General features: G+C 37.6%; 1 protein-coding gene across 5 annotated transcripts in view; it reads right to left on the bottom strand.

Annotated features, from left to right (window-relative positions):
- Positions 1 to 19,696, bottom strand: part of cntn4 (contactin 4) — a 195,043-nt gene that overhangs the window by 112,305 nt on the left and 63,042 nt on the right. For all 5 annotated transcript variants that reach the window (XM_039649158.2, XM_089134388.1, XM_039649156.2 and 2 more), the window contains one exon: positions 19,282 to 19,417. In XM_039649158.2, the coding sequence (XP_039505092.2) occupies positions 19,282 to 19,336 (55 nt within the window). In that variant the 5' untranslated portion in view covers positions 19,337 to 19,417. The remainder of the gene's footprint in view (positions 1 to 19,281; positions 19,418 to 19,696) is intronic.

Below are 19,696 nucleotides of genomic sequence, written 5' to 3'. Positions count from 1 at the left end.
TCGAACAGGTGTCACAAACGCGCATCACAGAACAGAGCAAGGCGACCATTTGTGCTTATAAAACTTAAACTTTTTTATTTATTTTTGAAATGACAGATTGTTTTGCTAGATAAAGCCCTTTGAAGCTACACTGAAACTCTCATTTGGACCTTGAACTGTTTGGTACCCAATGAAGTCCATTATATGGAGAAAATCCTGGAATGTTTTCATCAAAAACCTTCATTTCTTGTCGACTGAAGGAAGAATGACATGGACATTTTGGATGACATGGGGGTGAGTAAATTATCAGCAACAGTTTTTAAGGTGTTGCTGGTTTGTGCATGTTTTTTGGCTTTGTGCAAAGAAAACTCATTAAGTATTTCACTTCACCTCGCTAGATCTCTGCACAACTGATGAAGCAAATGTTTGTTTGGGTGGGTTGGTTGGTTGGATGGATGGATGGATGGATGGATGGATGGATGGATGGATGGATGGATGGATGGATGGATGGATGGATGGATGGATGGATGGATGGATGGATGGATGGATGGATGGATGGATGGATGGATGGATGGATGGATGGATGGATGGATAGATAGATAGATAGATTATCAGAATCCATTTATCAGAAAAAACCTACACATTTTACTTCATGAGACATTTATTCAACCGATATGTGCCCAATTCCAGAGGGAGAGCACAACAGATATTCTGTATGTTTGACACAGTGTTATCTTGTCTTATGTTACTGTTGACGTTGGATGCAGAGGGGCCAATCACCTGTACAAACACAAACGGAATATATCCAGAGGACATATGACACAAGGCATGAGACACGTTTCACAAGCCTTGCATCATGTCTTGCTCCATGACAACATACATCAATGAACAACAACACCACAAGGACTGACAAGACTTTAAAAAACAAAAAAACAAAGTTAACGTTTTAATTCAAAATCACAAGTGCAATCACAGGTGCGTTTATCCTTCGGGAAGACGAGTCGGTTCAAAACTGCAAGATTGCACGTGTTGTGATCAACCGCATCTCCCAGTCAGTCAATTAACGACGCATTCTCATTAAAAGATCCCTGCAGTGTCAAGAAAGACTTCAACTTAAGTCTATCACACTTTTCCTCATCAAAAACATCTCCGGTTGCTCAGCCAAACATGTTATAATACCTCAAACAAGCATTAGGAGGAAGTCAGAGAGAGCAGGAGGAGGTAGGAACGGGATCGGTTTGCAATTCCCATGAATAAAACATTTATCGATATATACATATGCAGAAGAAAATGTCGAGCAAGCGCAACCGACAACAAAACGAAGCAGGTGCCAAGAAGGGAAACATTAAAAAACGAGAACGGTAGGAAAGAAAACAGGGCCAGCGGTGAATCGCTGACATCACCAATTAACAAGGGCTTGCCTGCGCAGCCATCTAGGGATGCGTTTGCCTTCGTGCAGCCACGAGAAGAATAATTGCATCCCCCGAGATGGAGCAGGTGAGTCCACCTGGAGCGGAACAAGGGCTTCTGTTACTCAGAGACGGTCTTGGCTTTCATCAACAAGAAGTCAGCTCCCGCTAATACTGTCATCAATGAACTGCAATGAAATCAAATGAAAGCTAATGAAAGCTTTTAATCCAGTCAATCGCAGGAGCCGAGCGGCCTGGTATTAAGACGTCATCCTGCGCAAGATTATTTTTCACAAAGTCAGGAGGTACTTGAAATATCACAGGCGCTGGAGTGTCTCACTAAAAATTGATTACTTGGGGGTTTCTGGTCTCCTTCAAAGACCAGATGGAGAGACTGAGGCTGAGGCTGCAGAAATGCAGACGTGGACGAGGATCAGGACAGTGCTGTATCAGAGGCGCAGCTGTACGCTGCTCGATAGTCTTTTTGAGGAGTCCGCAGGGCTGTGCTAATAGGACACTGCCGCTGTTGGCCTGGCAACGGGACACAGGGTGGCGTGAACCAGATGCCGTGGTCCACGGAAAAGTAGAGGGTGCGAATAGCAGTTGGAAGGGGGGAAAAAAGCAGCAAAAACATGGCAAAAGGTTGCAAGTTTCTCTAATCTCATCCCGTTCGGTGGTCCCTCAGAGTTAAACAGTTGAGTTTTAACGTTTTCGAATCTATTCAGCTGATTTTCTGATATTTAGAAGAATATTAGCAACCAGACAGTTTCTGGTTTCATTGACTTCCATAGTAGGAAAAAAATATACTAGTATGGAAGTCAATGAGACCAGAAACTGTCTGGTTACTGATATTCTTCTAAATATCAGAAAATCGGCTGAATGCATTTGAAAATGGTAAAATTCAACAGTTTAACTCTGAGGGAGTTGTAAAATGAGCCTATTTCCATAAAAAGTGGAGTATCCCTTTAAGATAAAGCTACAACAGAGTTCAAAAGACACAAAGAATAGATAGAACGGAACATGCACAAAAATGTACTGTATGAAGTAGCATTTAAATCGATTTGATTTCATTCAAGTCGACAACATCGCTGTCTGTCTAACATCGCTGAATAGTCTAATAAGGTAAATACATTAGGATACAGTACATCAACAAAAAGTGCCTAGTGGCATCACTTGCGCTGTTGCAGGGTTGTCACTTTCTATGACACTTCATTGTGCATCTAATTTTCAGGCTCAACAGTAAACAAAGTCAATGTGCAACATAAGGGGGTGATAAATAGTTCAATTCAAAGGGGGAAAAAAATATCACAATTCTGTATGCAAATCGTGGTCAACAATAAGTTTTGAATAATCAGATTCTGAGAATGCTGACAATGGGACATTTTCATCCTTCAATTTAATTTCCAAAATGTCACAAAAAAAGTTAAAACTTAAAATTGTTTAAAAATTGAAACCAACAGATGGGTTAGTCCATATTTGACTCAAACGTGGGTTGAAACAACCCAGCATTTTTTAGAGTGAAGCGATTTCTGAGATTTCCCTTCATTGCTCCATGCCCAAATTGCATGAACAAGCAAGAGTACAGTATATACACAAGAGTATATACAAGCAAGAGTTTGTGGATAGTTGCCAGCAGCTCCAGACAAACAAATGGCACTCAAAACTGTCCTGTTACTATACCTATCATTACAACAATAGCATATCTTGGTTCTGTGAAACAGCAAAACCAGTGTTACTCACATATGGAGCAGAAACAACACAACCTCGGCATCTGTTTTCAGGCCTTCCTGCTTATGTATCTCCAGCGCTGGAAAGCTTGTCTAATATAAACGCGGGTCCTAAAGCTCTTGCCTGATTATAACCCTTCATTTACCAGAGATATTCCACTGACCTTTTCTCTTTTGTAATGTCTCTCAGCCATCTCTCTTTCTACAGTCTTTCTTTAAAAGGGTTAACAGTGTTGAGATGGATTCTCATGCTAAACACGGCCGAAATGTAAAAAAAAAAAAAAAAAAATTGGACAAATAACAGAGAATTTCTAAGCCGAATATCTTACTTCCGGGTTGGTACAAGTTTCAGCTGTTTTTTTACGATCGTGGATCTAATGATGTAAACGAGAGTGAGCATTTCTCTTGTGTCACCTTTTTTTCCCCAGAAAGACTCGGTACTTATCTATCTTTCTTTTATAAATATAATAAAGTTAAAGACTTTTTGGAAATATGAAGGATGCAATACTACTCTGTACTCAAGGTTAACATGAGATTAACTAAAACGGAGTGTCCCAATGTGCAAACTCACATGAAATTTAAACATTTTAAATTATTACCAAATATATATTTTTTAAAATATTAAATATTTATATTAAATTAATTGGTGTCTAATTGGTATGCTATTATGTGTTTTGGGGGCAGCTTGTAATTAAAAAAAAATGCATTGCAATAATGAGAGTAATAACTTGGCAAAGTTTCATAGGGATATTTCATTGTCATTTCTACCCTGTTCTGGTTCACACATAAGACTATGATTTACTGGGACATTGTCAGAGTGCAGACTGCATTGCTGGATCAATGCAGAGCAAGAGGACCTGCGATTGGTTGGGGTTCTTGCCACACTCCAATCATTGATCAAGCCCCTGAAAATTCATGAGCGAAAATTCCAACATGTATTGAAGGCTTTCATAAATCTGCTCCTGAGAGTATTAGTTCCGCTGGGTGGCTAAATCATGGGCTGTCAATAATTCAGCTGAAATAATTCACTTCTCAAGTGCTTCTGACAGCCAAAATATATAACAAACTATGCATGATAATGAGCAAAATCAGTCGCGGCAGCTGCTAAGACTAGTTTGTGTTTGATTAATGAGGTATTAATTGATCTTAACACTGCGCTACTCTTTGTAATGATCAGATTAAAGGTTTCTCTCGAATAAAGCTGCTGTTATTAATGACAAGAGATGTCAGGACCAAGTCCAATTCATTTATTTTTCAATATCAAATCTATTTAAAATCAAGCAACAAGCTACAAAACATTAACCATACCAAAATATGCTTATGTGGACATGCATGGTCATATATCACATATAATATATTGGACATATAATATGGCAATACCATTAATATTATATTAGCACATTGCAAACAATATTGTCAGAGAATCAAGAGAATGTTTTCTCGCAGATTTAGAAGCGGCCAAATCAAACCGCCTCATACTGGCCGTTTGATACGTAAACTCAAGCAGAACTTCACAATGGACATCACTGAACTCCAACATACAGTATGTTTGTCAGTGTTGTCAGATCATCAGCACTTTCTTTTGCTGCCCAGGGATTGTGTGTGAGTCTGGTTGCCAGATTGGGAAGATTAAGGGAGCCAATATCAAGGCGATTATTTTTAATTAATCCAGGGAAGCAGAAATCATTAACTTTAAAAGTTAAAAGTCCTAAACTTTTATTTACATTTTTTTACATTTAAATTACATTTTATATCAGCTATTTTCCAAGGCAATATTTCTCATTTTTATTTAGTTTAAATGGATATGCTACTATAATAACTAAAACTGAAATAAATGCTGACTAAAAACTGTAATCTAAAATGTTCAAAATGACAAAAAACACAAAACAAAATTGACTAAAATTAAAATGTATATGAAAATGGAAATAATATACTTCAAAACTATAATAGCATCTCAATGATACTAAAATATCACTGGATTGTAATCCATGGTACTTTGAGATATACCATGGTAGTGAATATAATGTATACCGATTGCAAGCTACCACTTAATTCATAAAATTAAGGTAAATGCAATATGACAGTGAATATAAACAAGATTAAAATAGTCACTATCCTTAACTCTTCAAGACTTCCCATGCAGGTAAAACAGGTTGATCTTAATAATGGCCTTGAATGTGGCTCACCCAATCAGATTTTATTGGCAAAACTATTCATACTAAACAAAGTGAACCAGATCCTATGGTTAATTAGAAATAGTTTCAAATATTAAATACATAAAATGCATGCATAAATGCATTTTTTCTATTTAGGCATTGAAGTCTGAAATTCACTATTCAGATGTCCATTGTGCCGCCATTAAATGACAAGTGTCAGACATTTCAAGAATTTCAAACTGTAATGCTGCATGCATAATACAGAATGTGACACTTTTATATTAAATTCATTGTGGTGTCTGTCACCATGACAACATACCATTACCTTTACAGTTCTCACACAGTATGTGTGTGAGAGTGACCTCATATGCCACGTCTCGGAATCCGGCTTGGCAAAGGGCACCAAGTCAAAAACTCCTGCTAAATTTTCTCTCTCTTTGGATTTGAGTGTAGATTTGAAGATTGTTATACATAAAGATGAAAGAAATTTGTGTGCGGTTTCTCACGCTGAAGACAAATGGCTACTTACTGTAGTTACTTTAGCTTTATAACTAAAGACTTTGAGAAAAAAAATCGAATCCGTTTTATTGAAAACACACACGTTGCTAGAGATTTCAGTATGTCTTTCAAAGGAAATCCATTAAAGATTACAAGCTTTAGCCTTTTAAAATCCCATTCCGAATGAACCAAATGCACAAACCACAATCTCTGTGACCAGGTGACCATGTGAATTTACAGATCTCACCACAAACCACAATGTGAATAGAGAATAAATTACAACAAGCAGACAAGGCAAAACCTTCTTTAGAAAATCCATTGCATTATTTTTTTCACTCCATAAGCCACGGGCAGAGCAGCTTTTCCACGCTCAGCTCTTATAGATACGGGCAGATAACTCTGTTTAGAACTCAGACTTGAAGCCAATTGTGGGCATGTTCTCCCTTGGGTTTGATAAAAGCTAAACTTTGAGATACGGTCCACTTTTTTTAAGAGAAGAGCTACGATATCTGTAAATCCAACTGTGGAAGACGCCACACGGCGTGCCCCGGTGAACTTACAAGAAAATGCATTCCTCCATGCTCGATGAAGCCCCCAACACATCTGATCATGCATTTGTGGGAAGAGAGCGACAGAAAGCTATATAAATTGGTTCAAGGTCAGGGAACGACGGAAACGCTGCCTATATTGTTCATGCTCTGCGGGAGCCATTAGAGTGAATGGGGTTCTGTGAGATGGGGCTAGTCCGGCGCCAAAGGGGAATATCCATCTTTGGCTTGATAAATGATAATGGAAAGAGAAAGATATAGATATGAGTACTTTAGCCACATGTGGATATGATTTATATTAAATATTGAGATGCGGAAAGAATGGAAATAATCATGGCAGATGTTTTATGCTGCTTTGAATAAATGCATATCGCTTTTCCAGGAAAGGTGACCATTCAGAATGTGAATGATTTTACTTTAAACTTTTCAATAATCGTAACTGTAAAAGCTCTATATATTACAGAACACACACACATAAAAGTTATTTAGCAAACTCCTCGCCAGCATACAGTAGATCAGTGGCTTTCAAGCTCCAAAAAGGATGAAAAAGTACCACAAAATTAGTTAATATTACACTGTATGTATGTATGTATATATATACAGTATATATATATATATATATATATATTGTCCTGAAGTAATGCAACAGATTTGTGTGAGGAAACTATATATCAATAATAGATGAATACCAATAATTTTCACAAAAATTATAACGGTTTCCATGGCAATTGACTGACAACAATTAGTTGAAACAAACTAAGTTTAAATTAAAAAACAAAACAAAAACACACTAATAAAAATGCTAAAAGTAAATTACAAAATTATTAAACTTAAACTAAAATGAATCATAAAAATATAATAGGTAAAATATAAAATTAATAAAAAAAAAGAAAGAAAAGAAATGACATTTCACTACAATGTCAGGGTAGCATGTAGTGAATATCCCCCAAGAGATATAAGAATGAACAAGAAATAGACTACCGGTATTAATAAACACCAAGAACATTGACACTACACAATCCAATGAGACATTAACAGAAGGAACAGACTAGGGCTTAAATACACTGAATATGATAATCAATGGAACAGGGAGCAGATGAGAACTAGTTAGAAACCATAGAAACAAATGAGAACTTGTGTAACAATGAAACAATGACAAAGAAAACCATTGCATCGAACCTAAAAAAGCCACAAACATGACATTTTGCTTTAAGAAATTAAAATTAAGTCAATATTTTGGACTATTAAAGGGATACTCCACTTTTTTTTGGAAATAGGCTCATTTTACAACTCCACCAGAGTTAAACATTTACAATTTTCGAATCCATTCAGCCGATTTTCTGATATTTAGAAGAATATCAGTAACCAGAGAGTTTCTGGTCTCATTGACTTCAATAGTATATATTTTTTTTCCTACTATGGAAGTCAATGGGACCAGGGGGGGTTGAGCCTCCTTCAAGGACCGCAAGTTCCTTTACCATTAACTATTAAGACTGGATGGGAAATAGAAAATAATGCAAAAATTACTATTATCGCTCTTTTCTGCAAACATGTTAGGTTAGGTCTGAACTCAGTACTACTGTAACATAACTTTTAAAGTGCTGTCCTTTTCTTAGTCTACTGCACTGGCTCTGGCAAAGTACACATCTCCTCTTTCAAAGTGTTTCTAAGACTGGGATACCAGAAAGAATAATATTCCAAGTGGATGAATAAGTGCTCTTCTTTGCCCTCTCTTTCATCTACAACCCTTTCCTCTCCTCGGTCGAGACATCTTTCGAAGTTCCAGGTCTCTGCCTGCGAGCATCACTTGCCCGAGGCAAAGTCTATTGGCCCTCCCATGAGACTCGGAAACTTGTCGGGAGAAAGTGGCCCTCTGATCTGCATGAAAGCAGTGTCTCCCAGCTAGAGGCTCAAAGAAACAGCAACAGATACGTAAAGCAAATCAGCAAACAAAACCACACAGATCCCACACCCGAATCTCTCACAACCGACAGCTGTGTAAACTTGCCTTCGAAATATGACAAAGAGCCACAATAAGAAATCACAGGAAACATAAAAGCATGAGATGGGATTTTTGGATGAGTGACAAGCATATTTTCAGTACAGAGGAGCTTGGCACAGGAGTCTGTTTGATGACTTCAATTTGTTTCAGGGGTGACAAGGGATTTGCATGGGGCCAAATGTTGGGATTTATTTGCATAGAATTCTCAAGCCATGCTGACACCTTTCATTTGGTTCGCCCTCTCTTTTCTTTCTCTGTCATTATCACTCTCACTCTTTCCCTGTCTAATCATTTTGGTAAGTGGACAGTCAAGTTGCTGCCCACTTCCAAGTTCCACATACACACACATGAACACACACATATTTACAATTAGAACATCTATACTGCTCAAAACAATGTGAGGGAACACTTAAAGGAGCAGTAAAAAAAACTTTTGCTGATAATTTACTCACCCCATGTCATCCATGATGGCCATGTCGAAAAGAACTTGAGGTTTTTGATGAAAACATTCCAGGATTTTTTCTCCATATAATGGCCTTCATTGGGTGCCAATGCGTGCCATCGCAAGGAGGTTTGGTGTGTATCTCAAGAGCATGGAGGAGATACTGAGAGACAGGGACGTAGAAGTGCAAGGACCGGTATCTGCTCCTTTGTGTGAGGAGGAACAGAAGGAGCACTGCCAGAGCCCAAAATGACCTCCAGCAGGCTACTGGTCACACATGTTTCTGACCAAACTGTCTGTCAAGACTTCATGCGGGTGGCACGAGTGTCCGACGTCCTCTAGTGGGACCTGTACTCACAGCTCAGCATCGTGCAGCACATTTGCCAGAGAACATTGGCGCCCCATTCTCTTTACGGATGAGAGAAGGTTCACACTGAGCTCATGTGACAGACGTGAAAGAGTCTGGAGATGCCGTGGGGAATGTTATGCTGTGTGTACCATCATCTAGCATTACCGGTTTGGCGGTGGGTCAGTAATGGTCTGGGTAGGAATATCCTCGGAGGGTGGCACAGAGCTGCTGTTAGGTACCCTGGGTTCCTCCTGGTGCCAAATAATGCCAGGCCTTGTGTGGCTAGAGTGTGTTGACAGTTTTTAGATGATATTGATGCCATTGACTGACCTTCACGTTCCCCAGACCTGAATCCAATTGAGAACTGAGACATTACAGTATGTATCGGAGCATCCAAGCACCAAAGAGGTCAGGAGGTCACTAATGCCCTGATCCAGGTCTGGGAGGAGATCCCCCATCTCATGAGGAACATACCCGGATGTTGTCGCGAGAGCATAGAGGCACGTGGGGACCATACACACACTACTGACTTCCATTATGGAAAGTTGCTGTCATGAACTTCATGCAAGTTGGATCAGCCTGTAACTTCAGTTTTTTTACATTGGTTTTAGTATTTGATTTTGAATTTAGCCCTTAGTGTGTTGATGATTTTGGCTTCCCATTGACAGTTGTCACATAATTTTGTTCTTAACAAATGAATGCATACTGTATAACAAAGATCATTTCATTTATTGAGATCCAATGTGTGATTTAAGTGTTACCTTAATTTTTTTGAACAGCGTAGTTTAAAAACAGTATGCTACACAATGGGCTCTATGCACGGCGGTATTTCCGGTGAAGCATTAGGGATGCTCGATAACTTCCGGCGATCGTAGAGTCCAATGCAATACCGAGAATTTATATTGAATTTTATACTCCATGGTTATACTAAAGAAACGTTAGTCACAAAAACAGATAAAACAGACACCCCTCGTTGTGTTTATGCTTCTTTTTAAAATTATATTAAATAAATATAACTATATATAAAATTACATCTAAACGTATGTACGTTTCATTTCAAAGACTGGAGGACAGTAAATTTTGAAGACCCTCCGCTTTAATCTCCACAACCGGAAATGGACGAGCATCCTTACGTCAAATGCGGAATTTATGCGTGCATATAGCCCATTATGGAAAACCCAACCCAGGAACTTCAGTGAATTAGTTATTTTATAATTAATTATTGCAGAAGATGTAAAACTGTATAAAAAAGAAGAAGAAAAAAACACCTGAGACTACAAGTTAGCTAAGACAAAAATATATTAATTATATAATATTAAATACAATTAAATATAATTATTAATTTTAAATTAACTAAAAGCATTTATGTAGTTACAAAACTATTTTTAATATCATTTTAATAAATATTTTAGATAATAAAAGTAAGATGCAACCCAGTAACTTCTGTGAATTATTGATTCAATCATTTTCAACTAATTGATTTATATAAACTAAATGAACTAATTCCCTTAACTGAATATGATGCTACAGGACAGAAACATCATTTTGCCTCAGTTCACGCACAAACAATGTGACATGAAAAGAGAAATGTAGTGTTTGTCGTGCTACCCAGCTAGAAAAAAGTAGCTTGAAAAGAAAGCAAAACTATATTGAAAATAGCACTGGAACTAACTAAATCAATAAATCCCATGAAAGCAAACCAGACCTCTAACCAACCAACCAACATGTATAGTTTCAGTCCCTCTGGACAAAGCTATGGCACCTCAAATTACTCTCACATCAAATTGAAACAGGATTTATTAGTTCTCACACAACTCTCACTGCTGTCTATCTTTGAAGATCAATAAAGCTTATTCCATGTGGACTCAACCCACTAATCTGGGCATGGGCAATCAGACCTCCGATGCATAAAAACCTAAAGTGTCACAGACACAGTCACTAGAACAAATGACTTATGTCAGTACAGTGGTTTCTCACAGTTTCATCATTCCATGTGAACGTACTTGGTTATTAATGTAACCTCGGTCCTCTCCAGTGTTAATTTTGACAGAAAACTTTGATTTAGTTTTAGTCGTGGTCTTTTACATCCAACATGTAGGTGTCTTTGTTTCCGCAGTATTTTCAATTTTGATATTTTTAGGTCAAACCGTTCTTGTCTGTCAGTCATATAATTGAGGTCTATGGTCACCACCTATGGGCATACACAAGGAAGTCCAAATTAAACAAAGATTTAATGACTCGTAAATGTAAGCACACATTGATGGCCCAAGACACGAAACAAGCGGTTTGTGTGAGAAAACGAACAGTATTTATATCGTTTTTAACTCTTGTAACCACAGCCACGTCCAAATGATCTGTGGGTGTGGGCGCTTCGGTCTGCGCAAGTGCCGGAAATGATCTCTCTTTTTTCGTCTGTGAAAAAAATACCGCTGAGGAATAATTTTCATCATTATTTTCATTCATATAATGGACTTCAATGGGAACCAAACGGTTCAAGGTCCAAAAGACAGTTTCAGTGCAAACTGCAAACTGTTTAAAGGGCTTTAAACGATTCCAGACGATGAATAAGGGTCTTATCAAGCCAAACGATTTAAAAAAAAAAAAAGTTTAAGTTTTATAAGCTCAAATGGCTCGCTCTGTTCTGTGATGCGTGTTCGTGACTCTCCTGTTCGAACTCGTTCATCAAAATGAACAAATCTTTTTCCGAGTCAATTCGTTCATTTCGTTCGTTGAATGAACCAAATGACTCGAAAAAGATTTGTTCATTTTGCCCACACATGTATCGTTGACAAAATAAAAATTTTAATACAATTTGGACAATGTTCAAACCGATTGTATATCGGATTTCTTGCAATGTGACTGGTGTGCGTAGTCAGGTTTGAATTTACTGTGACTTTAACTGTTGTTGAATCATCATAAACAAAACATTACATGATACTAAATATTAAATGTTTATATGGAATTTGTGGGTGATGTTACGATGAACATGCCATGGTAGGAGCGCTTTATGCATGCTGATCACATTGTTGCCTGTTCAGACCGGTGTCTGATATGGGCCACATTTGAAAGGTCATGTCCACAACCTCACAAAAAAATAAAAATAAAAAATGATTTGAGCAGAAATTAGGAATTCTGGTCTGTACTATGTAATATAATAGGAGTGCCATTGTCTATGATACTAATGAGGACAACAGATAAGCTACAAATCCTCACCAAACCTCTATTCCACAAGGAATAGAGTCAGGCGCACACACGTACGCTCCCAGACACACTCATACCCATCCACACACACATGCAAACCAATTAAGATTCATATTTCTAAATCATATCCACAAGCACAGAGGCGTGTGGAATATGCGGTGTGAAATGTGATAACATATGATACAGTGCTCAATGACTACACTATTTCTTGCAAGTAGAAAGACAAACACTCAAGATATAAGCACGCTCTACAACCATCCACAAAAGCTTTGAAGAACAAGATCACGCAATGTGATTGCATAGTTTTTCAATATAGAGAGTCGTGGAGGCGAGTCATTTGGTGTTCTATTAACATTTGTATGTGCCGTGCCAGCGGTGGGTCGGGGAGACAGTGCTTCTTAGAACATAACACCTCATGGAAGGCAAAAATTGTTTTGTGAAAATGCTGTTTACAGAATCCCCACTGGGCCTCGCCTTTACAAGCCATGAATAACTTGGACACCAAATGACGGGTTTCTGGGTCCCGCTGTCTGCCTTTTCACCTGTGAGTGGTCTATATAAACCAGACATACAAAATAAAAGCATAGAAACAAAGACTGTGTCTGAGCTGATTGCTATATTGAAACGATCAAAGCCCCAAATTAATCAGAAAAGATGATGTTCCTCTAGTATTTTATGCCTACAATTGAAGCAAACATCTAATGACAGTCAGTCCAACACTGCAGAAAAGAAATAGAAAATAACCAATAGCCTCAGAGTAAATTAAAAGAATATCCTGCCTTATTTTTGTCAGTTTGAACAGGCATGTATGAGTGAATGACATTTGAGAGATGCAGAGTTCTCTTACTGCATAATACCATACCAGTCCATTAGGCGGACCATGGCTTCTCTTACTGTTGCTGAGAGACAACTTTGGCTGACGCTATCGGAGATGCTGGACTCGGAGCGATCTGTGCTTTTTAACGCGCCCATCTCCCCAGCTGGCCTCTTTGGGTCATCCGTCAAGGATAGATTCGCCGAGGTTCAGAAGACGTCACAGGCTATGAAGCACGTCCTTCCGAATTGCTCTAATAATAATAATAATAATAATAATAATAATTTGTTAAATTTTTGTAGCGCTTTTTCTGCGACCTCAAAGCACTTCACATATGGAAGGGGGGAATCTCCTCAACCACCACCAATCCACCTGGAGGATGCGACGGCAGCCATATTGCGCCAGAATCCCCATCACACACTAGCTTATTGGTGGAGAAGAGACAGAGTGATGAAACCAATTAGTCTATAGGGATGATTAGGAGGCCATGATGGACAGAGGCCAAGGGGAAAATTTGGGATTTGGGAAATTTGGGAAACATTTTTTAATGACCACAGAAAGTCAGGACCTCAGTTTAACGTCTCATCCGAAGGAAAACGAAGGTCTTATTGACCTTGTCTTATTGTCTTACGTTATGTCCGCAGTGACGCTGCGGACTCGTGAATGCAGAACTGGAAGAGAATACAATGTTTAATAAAGTCGTAATTTTTGTTATTTTTGGACCAAAATGTATTTTCGATGGTTCAAAACATTCTAACTAACCCACTGATGTCACATGGACTACTTTGATGATGTCTGTATTTCATTTTTGGACAAGGACAGTATATCAGACATACATTTTCAATGGAGGGACAGAAAACTCTTGGACTAAATCTAAAATATCTTAAAATGTGTGCCGAAGATGAACGGAGGTCTTAAGGGCTTGGAACAACTAACCCTTTAAGAGCTTGATAGCCCCAGTCCCCTTCGTTTTTTTACAGTATAATAAAGAAATGATAATAATAATAAAGTTTTCGGTGAACTATCCTTTTTTTAAAATATTAAATTATTTAAATTGAGTTTCAAGTATGAAGTATTCTTTCTGATTTGAAACAAAATGGCTATGTGGTATTAAATCCTTTTTGCTTGCAAAAATAATTCTTCTTAGCAACTGATGGTAAAGAGCACTTCAATGACTGGAAGAAATTTGTAATCAAAGATGAAAAAGGTGACTAAATGAACCAGCTCAGCTGGTAAGGGAAAATGTCAAGTGGTTTGTTTATAAGTATTAGGCATTAAACTTCAAGACACACACACTTCAACTTAGGCACTGACAGCTTGAAACAAACATCTCAGGCCTGCTAAGTTCACTCACCAGTTCAAATGTTAAAACAATTCACGATTAAGCTACGTTCACCTACGCTTTCTCCAATTTCCTTTCATTGCATCATTTTCTGTTTTGATTTACCTCAGTGGAATGCTACAATGTCACTTTCTGTCTTTTCAGATGGTGTCTCAGGTGGATAAATCAAAAGGCACAAAATAGGAGATTTAAGGCTGTGCAGAATGATACTTCAGATATACCGTTTTTATACTGATGAGTGATGAAAAAAGTAATGTGGGAATACAGAGTAGAATGCATCTCAAGTCAAGATTCATTTCATATTAGTTTTATTCTTTTGAGCTTTTTTTGTTTTTAACTTAAGTGTTGCATCATGCTTTTGCTCTGATGCTAAATTTATCATTTCTTGAATCAGATTTGCTCCAAAAAAAAAGTTCCAATTAATAAAAGAAATAGTCAAATTGGTTATTTAATATGTAGCCATTTAAAAAATAAACAGAAGTAAACTGAACTCCTGAAATAAAATGACCATTATGCACTAATAAAATATAAAAAATGACCCTTGCTTTAGTTAGGTCATCACAATTTAGTAGGATTTTTATTGTTAGCTATATATTTTTTATTATTACGCTACATTTTTGTATGGAAATCAGTTTTCTTCATGGGCTATAAATCCTTTTAATTTTATTTTTAAGTGTTGGGAACAAACAACATGATGGGGTTTTGTCAAAACAAAAATTATTAATGTAGCCACAACTATTCCTTTTTAAATATATAAGGTCAATTGAACACGATGAAATTAAGTTGTGTCAATTTAACTCAATTTTAATTAATTAAACTAAGAAGAACAAATCATTTTTTTAGGGTACTAAAATTCATTCCATTTCTGTCATTATTTACTCACGTCATTATAAACCTGTATGACTTTCTTTCCTCTGCAGAACACAAAAGAAGATATTTTAAAAATGATTTAAAGAACATTGGTCCCTATTTGACCTTCATTGTTTGGACAAAAAAAAAAGAAAGTCTTCATACAGGTTTGGAATGACGTGAGGGTGAGTAGATGATGACTGAATTTTCATTTTTGGGTCATCTCCTCAGACAAAAAGGGAAATCATGTTGCTTGAAGTGTTCTTTGAATCATGAAAGTATGTTGAAGAAACTCAAATATAAACTAATGAGCCTGGCCTGAGTCAATGAGAACAAGAGAAACAGACAGGGAATTAGAATGCAGCGTGGGTTTGGTTGAAGTGTGTGTGACGTTAAGGTAATCACATGCTAACTGGGTGGGTGATCAGGGTGGAGTGACGTGTGTGTGTGTGTGTGTGTGTGTGTAGCAGACAGCTCGCCCCTGTCACTACGCACTGCTGTGAGAGAACAAAGAAAGATGCCTAGCAGGGGATGGAGATCATTGCAGTCCCTCTCAGCATTCTGAGCAGTCTCCCTGCCAAGCCTCGTCTTTTCAGGGGCAAACCTTCCTCGTCTATGCTGTTCGGCAGGTTGCACGACCTTTCCTGTCAGTTCAGCGTTAAAAGGGAGTACAACAACCAGTGCTACCTACCACTAACTGAAAATACAAGGTAAGAACAAAGATGCCTAAGTGCAAGAAAGTCAAGTACCACCAAACACAGTGTCTTTTCCGATTCAGGCATGTGTTGGGAGATAATGTAAATGAACAGATTAAAGGAACAATTCACCCATAAATGAAGAGCCTGTCACTATTTACTCAACCTCATGTAATTTACATTCATTGCATGTAAAATAGCGGCCGGTGTGGAAGAAAGGAAGCATGGTTTGAAAAGACATGAGGTGAGTAAATTTCCCTTTGAATGGGAACTTCTGTCGTCTTCAAATACACTGCACATTTTGACAACATTAAAGGTGAAGTTCAGAGAATTTTCATAGAATTTATCCTACTCCCTTCAGCAGCTGAAAAGTTACTTGCAACTGCATTTTCTATGCTGTCATACATATGTATACATGCTACTGATTTAAAAGACACACCTAACTCCCTCTGTTTCACCCTTTTCCACGTATTAGAATAATATGCGAATCCGATCATAATTATTTTAGCCTCTTCAAAGACCCCACTCTTTTGAGTACTCAACGTCATGAGCATCCTTATACCTTTTGAACGGTACTGAACATTTGCAATACCAAAATTTGCAATACCAAAACTAAAGGGAAAGAGAAACAGCTCAAATATACATTACTGATCATTTGTGGCATCTGTGGACCTTTCCTTTTACACTGCCTAAATATAAACTGTGGTAAATGATTAGCAGTACATCATCTCGCAAAGTACTGTTTTATTAAATGCTTCAAAGAAGGTAAATAGTGTTAATTTCACACAGATAGTTTTAAGTATGAGAAATGGAACTGCGTGATAAGATTATGATTGATGTACAAGAGCCCTCAGGTAAAGAAAGTATGATTAGAGATAATATCCACCTTAATTGTTCCTTAATGAAATATGAAATAATTTCACGATATGAATTGTGAATACAGACGTATCGCCATTTCCCCTCTTTGTACGTTAATTAATAACAAAGACTTTAGAGATAGATGAGGAGGGTGAGTTTTCCTTCCCCAAGAGCTCTAATTTTCTCTTTAAAGACTTTGAGTGGGAAGGATTATTGATTTCAATGGCATTGCACGCTATGAACTTTATAGGTGTTTAACTAGTTGTTTACTAAAAAGTCATTAGGGAACAATATCCCTAGTATTACCCTCAAATCATACACCTCACAAAACACATGAGTTAATCTTGGTAACAAAATGCTAATGCAAAATGGATCTCAGGTTTTTGCAACAGTTCATATAGTATTTAAAAACTATTTTCATTAAAGGTACAATATGTAAGAATGTTGAATCAAAATGTTGTTGGAATTTGTATGTTTCCAGAAATTGGTAAATTCAGTTTTAAAAGTTTTAAAAGTGCCCATCCCTGTTCACTTGTCGCCTCTCAACGTAATATATCCGCGTTATCCCTGGTTTCTGCTTGTAGAGCCATAGTAACCATGGCGACAGACATAGACAACTGCGTAGTGCGTAACATAGCGGCACACTGTTGTTGTTTCGTTCAAACATTATGGACCGTGGCAAGCAGACTTACATGGGACAAAAGGAAAGCTAAAACGAGGATCGCTAAAGCGTGGCATTTTCGAGATGCCGAGAGTTTCGCGACAAACTTGGACTTCACGAGTCACGACTTGACAGGGACGCCGCTCTTGCAAGTGCTTTATTAGTTAAGTGAGCAAATGTACATAATACAAATCAATGTTACATAGCTCAACATGATGAAATGTTAAAATATGATGTTAGAGTATGTTATTCTAATATGTTGATGTAGCTTACTGCTAGTCTCATATAGCAAACAAACTAACACAGAAAACACTGTAACTTTCAACATACTCAAATGGTGTTTAGTATGATAGTAACGTTAGACCAATTGAAACAGCGCTGCGTTACTTCACAAGTTTAATTCGTCAAATAAACTGACTTATGTGAATACTAATTCAGTATTTGAATGTAGTTCGGGAGAATTAAATGTCCTTATTCCTTTATATGCGCGGGACTCTTTCATCAGCAATCGCGATCTGCTTCATACCACAGTCATGTTAAAAACATCAATGTATTCACTCATCCATGAACATTCTTAGATCCATCACCATGACAGCATATCCAGTAATTCCCCTCATCACTGCGTCATCAACCTACGCCGGTTAGTGACCCCTAGCAGCGAAAGACAATAACATAGCTTTAAAAGAAAAACTACGACCAAAACTGTAAAACTTGTAAAAAATTGTAAAGCACATGAAAGCGCATTCAAACAACCAATCAATCAACCAACCAAATCAGCCTTAATGAATCACTTTAATGAAGACAAGACCTCACTATCACACTACTTTAGTTTAGCTCTGTTATTCACAAATTAACACTCAACAATTGGCTTTTTGTAACAAGTAATTTTCAATTGTTCTGTACAAAGCACCTCTAGGTCAGTAGCGTCCCAAAGAATTTAATTTCAGACTGCTATAAATTATATCAGTCTGCCAAATAATAAAGATTAGGATATCTTCCTCTTCTTGACTAAATATCACATTCTTAGCTATCAGTAGCTTCAAATGAATATTTTCCAACTTAGTATCCTATCTTGCAAGCCGATCACCTAATTTATATTCCAAACTATCAAGCAAACAGCCGAGAGCCCTTACTCTCGGATCTATCCGCCATATCCTGTTATTGTCTGTAACTCTCCAAGGGCCTCATTTGATCCCACGATCATTTTTCAGATGTGCCTACCTGTGATTTAAAGAACAAAATCTCGGCTTTGTACGTTTCCAATCTCTGCTTTGTAGGTTTCCGATCTCCGCTTTGTAAACGTTGCCAAATAAATGTCATTAACACATAAAAGAGTACCAGTCAAAGTCCAAATCCTTTACTTGAAAATGGCGAGGGACAAGAAGTGCTTAGTTTTCCAAATACCTGCAGTACTACGAAAGGAAAAGTGTGTATGTCTGCTCAGACCCTGACATGATGTCAAAGACTGTTTTAATAAATATGAACATTGGCGTGAATCTTAGCGTACGCACCCTCTAGGATATAAATGAGACCCCTATTAACTAAACTACACAGTTATTTTCTTTGTAACTTGCTCTTTTTTAAAGATCAGGCTTATTAACGGCTGATGCAAATTGCACACGAGTTGGTTGCAATTTCCGTGACGTCTTTTCAGACAGTCCCCTGCCCTATATACACAGGAATATGAAACCAGAGTTCACAAAGAAGAGCTGCCATGCATACATCAAAAGTTCTTAATAAGATACTTTTACCTGTAAGGCACCCCAGGAATGACTGCAGAACTAGCAGTTTCCATAGCAACTTCATCTTCACTTTGGTTCGGTCAAAGTCAACTCACATCCAATCAGGAATGGTTGGAGTCCTCTCTGTGGTTTCTTGTACTTCACTCTGCAAGGAACACAAAAAAATGGTGTGCTTAGTTTGATTCCAAGATCCTCCACTCTAATAAAGTTCAAGTAGTCAATGAGCTAATACCGTTTCCATTTTTTATTAATTTTTTGGGGGGCACTTGATACTTGATATTTGGCACTGTTCATTCTGAAATGATGTTCACCACCTATTTAACTTTCGTAACATGACATATCGCCAAGTGAAACAGGAAAGGCAACAAAATTCCCTTACATTTACCCATCAGGAGTTGATTGGATTGTGAAAAGCGGTTTCTAC

Source organism: Pimephales promelas, chromosome 8 (genome assembly GCF_988280905.1).
Source record: "Pimephales promelas chromosome 8, fPimPro1.hap1.1, whole genome shotgun sequence".
In the NCBI taxonomy this organism is placed as follows: Eukaryota; Metazoa; Chordata; class Actinopteri; order Cypriniformes; family Leuciscidae; genus Pimephales; species Pimephales promelas.
The sequence above is the reverse complement of the archived record's forward strand: the minus strand, read 5'-3'. Positions and strand labels throughout refer to the sequence as shown.